This window comes from Hordeum vulgare, chromosome 3H (assembly GCF_904849725.1).
Source record: "Hordeum vulgare subsp. vulgare chromosome 3H, MorexV3_pseudomolecules_assembly, whole genome shotgun sequence".
NCBI lineage: Eukaryota > Viridiplantae > Streptophyta > Magnoliopsida > Poales > Poaceae > Hordeum > Hordeum vulgare.
In genome coordinates, this window is record NC_058520.1 from 340,823,260 (window position 1) to 340,833,598 (window position 10,339).

The following is a 10,339-nucleotide window of genomic DNA, read 5'->3' on the forward strand; positions in this document are numbered from 1 at the left end:
ACCTCTAACCTTTCCACAACCGAGCAAACCACTGTTTGGCTATGTTACCGCTTGCTCAGCCTTCTTATAGCGTTGCTAGTTCCTTGTTATAACACCATACTAATGCTATTTAAATTAATGCACCTATATACTTGATAAAAGGTGGAAGGCTTGACCTTTCAACTTGGTGTTTTGTTCCACCTTTGTAGCCTTAGTTTCGGCTACCCGTGTTATGTGCCATAAATGAGCGCTCCTAACATGCTTGGGGTTGTTATGGGGACCCCCTTGACTTTCGTTTTGGGATAAAACTCGTCTTGCAAGGCCCAACATTGATACTATATTTGGCCAACATAATAATTCTGTTAATACTGAAAACATAGGGCGTCATGAACCTGAGGAGTAATTCAACATAATACAGGGCCCAGTGCTGATGGTGTTGGCCCCAAAGAGAGCAGCTTATTAACGCTACCTGGGGCAACCTGTGGCTCACAGATTACTACAACACCAGTACATATAGAAGTAAAGTGATATTATGACGTGAGCGCGATGATCGTGCTTTTGGAGTTTCTTCTTCATCGATCTAGGATAGGTTCCAGGCCGGCCGGCTGGGATAACAAGGATGGACGTCGTTCTTTTATCGTTTGTTTTCGTCCGTAGTCGGACCCTGCTCTTCTTCATGATGACTGTATATTGTTGTATTGACGTGAACTTGATGTAGCTTGTGATGAGTGTAAGCCAACTCCTTATACTCATCTTTTCAATACATGTACTTGTAACGATATCCATTCTTGCGAAGCGACGAGATGCGCTTCTATCCCTGCCGAGGCCCTCACGCCAAAATAAGGATATAATCGCATCTTAGACGTTACAAGACCGCTACCGACTAGCCGAGCCGAAGAGATCTGACTGGTGACCAAGTGAACGAGAACCTAAGGGGTCGTGCGCTTAAGAGAAGGAACAAATGAGCTTTGGAATTCGTGCTAGGCCCAAGAGTTGAGCCCATGCCGGATGCTTATATGTAGTGGAGGTGCGGCACACTTAATCAAGAGATCGCTTCAGCACCATCATTAGGGTTTTGCATGTGTTGCAACTAGCCACCTTCATTCACTGGTGAATTTGTGATCGGACCTAGCAGTCCGCCGCACGGTATTCCTCCTGCACGTGCAGATACCATTAGAGGCGGTGCACTTGCGCCGCTCCGGCGAACCTATACGTGGGTCCGGCGAGCGACTGTTTGAGGGAGATCGAACGAGGAGGAGATGGACCTCGCGGACGCGCTGCCCCAACTCAACTTCTACTGCATGGCACTGCGTGTCTAGTGGTAACGATCTGTTGCATATGTGTAGCATGTTTTTGTTTGTTCTACGTGTAGGTTTTTTTTTTAATTTGCATGTGATGCACCTAGGATAGAACCCAACAACCTTACCAAAGGAGATAAATTAGACAATTCAAGATGACGGAAATCATGACCTTTCTTGAATTTATATTGTGTCATCACCTCTCAAGACACCTAATATGTTTTTTGTTTACCTTGCTTGCTCTCCACGAGAATTTCCTTGTTATGAAATTGGTGTTACTACAAACCTTTATGAAGTTTTAAACATGTCATTGAATAAACTAAGATAGATTGTGAACTGATCAAGATCTTCCTACCGGATACCCCTGGTAGGTCCAAATAAATTCATCCAATCCAATCTTTTGCCATTATAATCGAAAAATTCAAACGTGTTTGGGATTTTTGGTTAATTAATGACTTTATATTAATCGAAAATCCCAAACTTAGCCCAGTCCTGCCCACCAGGCAATCTATCCTAACTCCACTCGCTGTTGGGCCTCAGCCCGCCATGCATCGCACCCGCACAGCGTCGCCCTAGGGTTTCTCCGTCTCTTTCTCTCTCTCTCTCCCGTTCCTCTCGTCCCAATCGAATCGGAATCCATGGAGTCGTCGCGGTCGCGGAAGCGCACGCGTCAAGAGTTGGACGGCGCAGGCGACCCGCCGCCGGAGCGGGAGGTGGTAATGATTCTATACTTGGGCTACTTATGCCTGCGATTAGGGCTTGGGCGTTCGGGTTATCACTAACGTGGATTTGGCCCTGCCGCCGCTGCTGCAGGTAGCGAGGGGTGGCGCGTCGCCGCCGTGGCGGGATGACGACCGTGACGGCCATTACGTGTTTGATCTCGGCGAGAACTTGACCCGTCGGTGTAAGCACCCGCTCCTTACTCCTGTTGTTATCTCCTAGAGCCATTGTGCACGCATATAAATACTTATTTTTGTTAATTTTGAGAAACATGGTAGACAAAGGCTTGCTAAAGTGCACATAGTTTAGAACAAAAAGATGGATAAAGACTTGTTTATGTATACTCCCTCAGTACCTAAATAATTGTAGTTGGGGGGGGGGGGGGCACTGGCATTTACTTGTCATAATTTTTTTTCCTAAATGAATCAGGTTCACCTCCACAACGTGCATGAATGATTGGATAGTTTTATCTTGTTGTATAGAACTTGTTAATTCTGCTTTGGCTGAAGGGGATGATGAAGCAAAGTTCCCATTTAATTTTTCCACTGTTATGTTTATATTAGCATACAAAACTCGATGGTCGTACCTACTACTTTTGACATTTGGTCCAAGTCGAAACTGGGAAAACCTTTGGTAATGCATTATTGTTTGTTGACAATTCTCCTTTTTCGTGATGCAGACAAAATCTTGAGCAAAATGGGTGAAGGTTCGGGTTCCCTTCATTATGGTTTCTATTGTGCTTCTCATTTGTTTTTCCTATTATTCTAATGTACAGCGACACGAGTTGGATTTTCATAGGTACTTTTGGCCGAGTTTTGGAATGCTGGGACCGTGAAACACGTGAATATGTTGCAATAAAAGTTGTCCGAAGCATCCGGAAGTACCGGGATGCTGCAATGATTGAGATCGATGTGCTCAATCGCCTTGCAGAAAATGAGAGATACAGATCCCTGTTAGTTTCTCAACAAACATAATCTCTATAACCTTACTCTTAGCTATTTCTTACTTGATGAACGTTCTTTAATGGCCAGCTGTGTCCAAATTCAAAGATGGTTTGACTATCGCAACCATATATGCATTGTAAGTTTGATTTTCTTTTGTTCAGTTATGCAAGTTCTACACGTTGATTCCAACTGTCAGTTGTTACATTCACTTCCATCTCCTATAGCGCATTGAATTTCTGTTTATATGCCTTGTTTGTTAACAGTTAATTTTACCAGCCCTCTTAGTACCTCTTACTCGTACAAAGTAAGAGATGCTCATGCTGGTACACATAGCATGATAATGTAGTCGTAATAAGATTTGTATGCTTATAAAACAGTTCTTTTCTTCGCTCTTTCCTCATGAAGGTTCCCTGGTATGGAAACAAAATAAAGATAACTTTATTCAATGGATATCAATGATTTTGTCAGGTATTTGAGAAGCTTGGGCCAAGCTTGTATGATTTTCTAAAGAGAAATAGATACCAACCTTTCCCTGTGGAACTTGTGCGGGAGTTTGGACGACAACTGTTGGAATCTGTAGCATGTGTGTGATTGCTTGATTCTGCATATCTGTTCTTAACAAGTTTGGCAGTTGCAGATTCATTTTTCCCTTGCTTTCAAGTGGCATGCTTGACCATCTTTTCCTTTCTTCTAAAATAGATATGCACGAATTACGCCTTATTCACACTGATCTGAAGCCAGAAAACATACTCCTTGTATCTTCCGAATATATAAAGGTTCCAAGTTCCAAGGTATCTAATCTCGACCAATTTTGTGGTGAGCATCTGCTATTTTGTAATTAGGCATACGGTATTAGCAGTTATCTTGAATGATCACTTGGGGTTGTACAGAAGAATTCACAAGATGAGATACACTGCAAGTGCTTGCCAAAGTCCAGTGCCATAAAGCTGATAGATTTTGGTAGTACTGCCTTTGATAATCAGGAACATAACTCGATTGTTTCTACGAGGCATTACAGGGCACCTGAAATAATCTTAGGTAAATTGGTTATTCCTAAAGGTTTGCTTATGTTTCATCTTGTTTGATTTATGTGTTTATAATTATATGCTTGTAAAGAAAAAAATGTTGATTGTAATCCTAGGAATCCAAGTATGATGCATGTAAAGAAAAAAATGTTGATTGTAATCCTAGGAATCCAAGTATGATGCATGCCAGTTGATACTCTTGTTTATCTGTACATAACGAAACTTATTTAGAAGAGAAACTGATTTGCCATTTCCAGAATAGTGTTGGTTATGTTAGATGTAATCCTTGTGTTATTTACTTAGCTAGGGAGTAGTACTGTAGTAGCTAGGTCGGCTCACTGCTTCCTTAGTAAGGTAGTATATACAGCTAGTAGTCAATTTGCTTTTTTGCAAGTACTGGCAGCTGCTAGACTGCAGGGTCGGTTTAGCACAATAATGGAAGATAAAATGACAGTTATACAGACATTCAATGATTGATCGTTTGAACTTTTAACTACTGGTTGATTATATAGAATGATAACTGTGTATATAATATGCCAACATTTTGGGGCATATGACAAGTTCTTTTTTTCCTCGATTGTTGCTTTCCTAGGTGTTTTTGTCTTTTGCTTGGTAAGATCTTATAGATGGCCATCCTCTTCTGATGGGGTATATTTACTGGGTTGTCTGATAGTAGATTAGTACTGTTGGTTTGTTACAGTCTAGTTTGGTTATACCCAGTAATGCATGCCCTGAAGATTGCATTACATTGAAGGATTGATGTACTAGCTGAATAGATATATGGCATATCTTCTTCCTTGCAAAGTGGTCTGTCTAAAATATATTCAGCCCTAGATTTGATGGTTCTGGCCCTAAGAGACTAGTCTTGCATGAATAGTTATACAGTTGGGTGTTTATTGGTCTAAGTTTTACAGTGCCTTTTATATATGTCAAGCTGAAATCTGCATAACGATCATCTTATTTGACTGTGCTGAACTACTGATAAATATTGATTATACTGAACTCTGTTGTTTCTGTGTTGAATAAGAACTCATCATTTCTCCTTTTCCTTGTGGTTCTGATGTTACTGAATATTCCTTTGGCAGGCTTAGGCTGGAGTTTGCCATGTGATATTTGGAGTGTTGGTTGCATCCTCGTTGAGCTATGCTCGGTTAGATTGCTTGTGATGCCTGCCTTTCCTCTTTTACCTTGATATATGGTCCTAACCCTAAACATTTTATAGGGGGAAGCATTGTTTCAGACACATGAGAACCTGGAACACCTAGCAATGATGGAGAGGGTTTTGGGACCCATACCAGAGCACATGATACGGAAGGCTAGGTTCGTATTTATACCGTTAATTTGATTATCAATTTTTATTTTTTATTTAATGTCATTGTATTCCTTGGAATGTGCAGTTCATCAGCTCAGAAATATTTTAGGCGAGGGGCACGTCTAAATTGGCCTGAAGGTGCTGTTACAAGAGAAAGTATCAGAGCAGTCAGAAAACTACACCGGCTAAAGGTTTTGATTCCTCTGATTATTCCTTTTTAATTTTATTTGGTCATCCTTTTCTACCAATTTTTAAAGAACTTGTGCGTTTTTTCTGTCCCTAGTTTAGCTTTTGATTATGTTTTCTACCTATAAGAATACTGTTAATGGGTTAAGTTACCTACATAAGTAACCGCGCATGTGTACGGTAGTGCATACTTGTAATAATTCTAACACATAGTTTATCATGGGCTTGTTGGAGTGCAAATACAATAAGTAAATAAGTTCCACTTATCCGGTCCGTTCGTAATGATATTTTTAGTTTTATTATTCCAGAATATCTAGGTGCTGTGCTGCTTGCTTGTTGAAGTATTTTACTTTAATTCACCACTGAGAGTGTGGGAATGCAACCTACAATATGAAAATAACTGTATCGCAACTCAGCTTACATATCTGCAACGTCAGGACTTGGTTGCGAGAAATGCTGACTATTCAAAGGCATCGCTGGCGGACTTGCTATATGGTCTTTTAAAGTTTGAGCCTTCAGAGCGCCTTACTGCCCAAGAAGCTCTAGACCATCCATTCTTTCGAATTCCAGGTCCAACATGACAATTGGAAGATGCTTTGATTCCACCGCTTGCCAAGAACAAGGCCTGGAGAAGCAGCGGGCACAAAGCCTAGAGCAGAATGACAATTGAAGCAGCTAGCATAAAGATGATTTAAGCCGAGCTATGGCGCTTGCGGTGGTGATAAGCTGTTGTTCCAGTCGCTCAGGTGTAATGTACAATAGCATTTTTCCTAGGGAGGTTAGTGTACTTGATGTGACCTGTACAATATGAAGATGCGGTGCACCAGGGGTTGCCGTCTTAATCCTGGGTTTGTAATCGCACTACAATGATCACTGACCAAGGCAAGGCAAGGCAGCAGTAAAGGCCTGTGCCGTGTTCTGTTTCTCGAGAAGTCTTGACAGGGCTGAGAATTCCTACAATTAGAACCATGCTGTTGTTGAAGGTGTGTTTGTGAACGGTGCAAACTGATTACTCGGAGATTGGGAAGCACTGTTCTGAGTGTTAGGATTTAATCAATCACTCGATTAAAGATTAATCCCTGCAATTAATCCCCGGCATTGTGGCGGTTCCTCACGTCTCTTTCAACAGACGCCTTCCAAGATTGGGTCTTTTCCCGTTGTATAAATTTGTCCTTCACCATGGATAAAGAACAGATTTGATTCATTTGTGTTCTCTTGACACTCTCTTGATCTTTACTTTAACATGTTATCAGCACGCTCTTCAATGAAGCAATTTTTCAACAGTGACGCTCTTCCATGGCAGGCCATGCCCGGCGAATCTTTCAATCGGGGAAGGTAACATAAGATAATACTTCCTAATCTTTCAATCAGGGAAGGTAACATAAGATAATACTTCCTCCGTTCCGAATTATAAGTCGTTAAAGGTTTGTTAGTACAAATCGCGTAACACTACGACATTTCTATCCTTTCCAAAATGCCATTCGTCGCCACGCACTCGCCCACTTGCTCATTGTCTCATCCCCTCTCGCTCTCATCCTTCTTGTTCTCTCCCTCGCTCGTCGCCGACCTCTCCCCACCACCTTCGTCAAAAGCTCGAGTCTTTTTGTCGGCGACGAACTTGTATGCGTCAGAGGCTGGATCCGCGTGTGCCGACGCTGGATGAGGAGCCGCGGAGCCGCTGGATGCGCCCCACCACCGACAAAGGAGCAGGTGGGCCAAGCTGTAGAGCGCGGCGCCGAATCCCCTCCTCCTTTCTTCTCAATCCTCAGTCCCGACTGGCGGTGCAGCAGGGGAGCAGCGTGGGCGGCCATGGAGCAGGGGAGCGGCGGCCGTGGAGTACTACTAGTGTTCGATGGGCCGTCGGTGGTGGTGGCTGGGCCGGAGCTATGCAAGAGCGACAAGGACCGCAAGGGTGGTGGTGGGGCTGGAGCGGCAAGAGCGGTGGTATTCGACAATCGGCCGCCTCTTCATCCCCGGCTTCGGCTCCTCCTCAAATTGAAGCGGGGTTACCTGGTCTTTTTGCTGCTTTTTCATCTGGTTGGGAAAAGACCCCAACGACCTATATTTCGGAACGGAGGGAGTATCAGGGAAGAGCAAGTGAAAACAGAGATGGAATCCCCATCAATTGAGAGATTCAAACAAAAAAAAGGTACCATCGCATGCGTTCCCTTTCTCTTGCACTGGATCGAGCGGCAACCGCTGCTGCTTCTCGTCAACATCGCTAGCGATGCCCCCGTCCATGCGCCTTGGCTGCTCCTCCACTGGACGGAACGGCTAGAGCGCACCCGACGAATCAGGTGTGTGGCTCGGGCTGGATGACACAATGGCCTATGGCGGGGCATAGACCGGCCTCGACCTCCCGGCGCACGTACCACGGCGGCCTCCCCATCACGGCTCGCGACGGAGCCCACCGAGGTTCCACAATAGCGGCGCACCCTCATCTTTTACAACTGGGCGAGGACGAAGGTGGCCGATGGAGGTGTGGCAGCGTCTGACGCGGCTCCCGGCATCCGACATGGAGTGCCTACGGACACGTTCCTGCTCTTGTTGGATATGGCGCGGGCTCTCCCTCCGGCTGACCCACACGGCACTATGGACCCCTAAGGCCTTGTTCGGTTGTCTCATGGTAGAATTCACCTGTGGTTTCTAACCTCCCAGGGAATTAGTGATCCGGTCTCTCACCCAATCCCCACCATTCCCGTTCATATGAAATCCCTGTGCATAACCTATTCGGTTTCTCCCCTCTTAATTCATACACAAAGACAAAGACAACACTGTTTCATAGAATTAAAAGACCACACAGCCTACACGGTTTTTAATGTGGGAAAATATGACAGAACATAGAGAAGGAACTGTTCAAGATATACATATGTTACATAATTTATCTCAAATAAACAGTAAAATCAAAGAAGATATAATACAGATGTTACATAATTCATCTCAAATAGACAACAAAATAATTCTAAAATTCTCAGTTGTTCCAAAATGGAGTCGGTCGCTTTCAAAATGTGGTTTTGTATCTCTAAAATCATGCAGGATATAATACAGATCTTACATAATTATTTCGCCGACGTCGCTTCCGTAGTGATTGATACACTATGTTGGCAATAAAGGCAGTTAGTGTTGTGGGAATGAACCTGACAGTAGAGGTGTGGGGGTACGAAAGGAGAGGGCAGAGTCTTAGTTACGGCAAGCTTGTACGCAAGATGTATGAGTTTAGACCCTTTTCGTGGAGGTAACAACCCTACGTCTCAGTGCTCGGGAGCTCTTACAGTGTGGAATGCGTGTTGGAGGTGGTGCGAACCCTTGTGGTAGAGGGGAGAGTGACTTATATAGAGTGCGCCACCCCTCATCAATACCAGGCCACTAAGGGTTCGATGAATGGAGCTTAAAGGCGTACGTTACTGATAATGTACGTAATTAATGTTACTTATGACGACCAGCCGAACGCTCGCCTGTTGGCCTCCCTGGAGTGGCTTCTGGTCTTCTGCGTCGACTGGCTTCTGGTTCTTCCGAGTGGAAGTTGATTGTCGAGTGAAGGGGGAAATCCTCCGAGTGATTTCTTACCGAGTGATTCAGACGCTATGGATGTCCAGTCGGAACCCTCCTTGTAGTCTTCAAGTATTTAATGAGGTGCCCTTAGGTAGGACATGTAGGTCAGGCCTATGGCCCTATCCTAGGTACATATCCCCATCATTAGCCCCCGAATGGATCGAGGTTGTCAATGCAAATTTTGTCGAGGCATACAGATCTTGAACGTGCTTCGGGGCTTAGTAGAATTGTGCGTCGACTGAAATCTTCGTCATTCACCCTAATCGATTCTATTGTGAAGTATGTCCGAGTGATCTTGAGCATTGGGGTTGATCCAAGTGACTAACGGGATCTTTGAGATGTGACAGATCACTTCGTCAGACCCGGATTTCACGGAATTCGAAATTTTGGTTAGCGCACGCTGCGCGGTGATGACGCAACCACCAGGGCAAGTGGGATAACGATGCCTCGATTATCGCATCGCCCTTATCGCCACGTATCGTGCCTCCTTTGTTATCGGGATAGACAGAGATCCGACGGGCCCACCAGTTAGCGACTCACTCGGGAGGTTATAAATCCGGCCGACGCTAGGGTTTAGAGCAGTGCCTTTTCTTGATTATCCTCTGTTTCCTCTCCATCCCCGCCCCGCAGGTTCTGCTTTGATCTGCCTCAGCAACCACTTTGATGACGAAAGGCAAGACAGCCAACTTGAGCACGCCAAAAAGGGCGGAAAGTCGAAAAAGTCAGGTGGCCGATCCGCGCTGCCGCCAGGGTGGATCCACGGAGATTTTCTCCCGTCAACCATCTGGAAGGAGGGTGTTCTGGAGCTCGTCGAACATGGGATGATAGCTGAGAAGTCGTGGAGGCTTCCTGAAGGGGAGGTCGAGCCGGAGCCACGCGAAGGAGAATGGGTCCTCCTCCTTACTCACATTGAGTGAGGTTATTCTTTGCCCCCTCATCCTTTCATCCGCGGTTTTCTGAATTACTTTGGTGCGCAACTTCACCATCTTCCTCCCAATTCCATCGCATACCTTGCCGCATTTGTAACATTATGCGAATGCTTTTTGGGTTGTCCTCCTCGTTGCGGGCTATTTAAACACATCTTCACTGTGCACTCCCAACCGGTGAAGAAAGCTAATCCGAGTGACAGTAGGACTCATGTCATTCAGTTGTGTGCTGGTCTGGGGATTCAAAAGAGGAGCAGGAGTACATATCCTCAGATGACCCTTCCCGAGTCAGTCCGGAATTGGCAGTCGACTTGGTTTTACTGTAATGATATTGCATCTCCAAACATGTTGACTGGCCTTCCCCCATTCACTTTGGAGCAAACGACTGCTCCTAGAA

The 10,339-nt window shown here is 44.8% G+C and overlaps 1 protein-coding gene and 1 long non-coding RNA gene across 2 annotated transcripts; one reads left to right on the forward strand and one right to left on the reverse strand.

The window, feature by feature from the left end:
* The first annotated feature begins 1,819 nt into the window (after window positions 1-1,819).
* LOC123443802 (serine/threonine-protein kinase AFC3) lies at window positions 1,820-6,389 on the forward strand. The gene is made up of 12 exons (XM_045120334.1): window positions 1,820-1,993; window positions 2,091-2,181; window positions 2,677-2,703; window positions 2,796-2,949; window positions 3,029-3,077; window positions 3,410-3,524; window positions 3,641-3,732; window positions 3,832-3,979; window positions 5,052-5,116; window positions 5,189-5,286; window positions 5,364-5,469; window positions 5,902-6,389. The coding sequence occupies exons 1-12, from the start codon at window positions 1,916-1,918 to the stop codon at window positions 6,043-6,045; spliced, it is 1,167 nt and encodes a 388-aa protein (XP_044976269.1). The 5' UTR covers window positions 1,820-1,915; the 3' UTR covers window positions 6,046-6,389.
* Window positions 6,390-6,800: 411 nt separating this feature from the next.
* On the reverse strand, window positions 6,801-8,629 carry LOC123443803. The gene is made up of 2 exons (XR_006630822.1): window positions 7,618-8,629; window positions 6,801-7,523 (listed from the first exon to the last, which is right to left on the reverse strand). It is a non-coding gene; the product is annotated as an uncharacterized LOC123443803 (long non-coding RNA).
* Window positions 8,630-10,339: the final 1,710 nt, after the last annotated feature.

What these genes read in the sequence shown, in the direction of transcription:
- LOC123443802 (XM_045120334.1), top strand. Translation starts at nt 1,916, where the DNA reads ATGGAGTCGTCGCGGTCGCGGAAGCGCACGCGTCAAGAGTTGGACGGC. An exon ending in ATCGCAACCATATATGCATT is followed by an intron (nt 3,078 to 3,409) that starts GTAAGTTTGATT and finishes TGATTTTGTCAG; the next exon opens with GTATTTGAGAAGCTTGGGCC. An exon ending in ACTGTTGGAATCTGTAGCAT is followed by an intron (nt 3,525 to 3,640) that starts GTGTGTGATTGC and finishes CTTCTAAAATAG; the next exon opens with ATATGCACGAATTACGCCTT.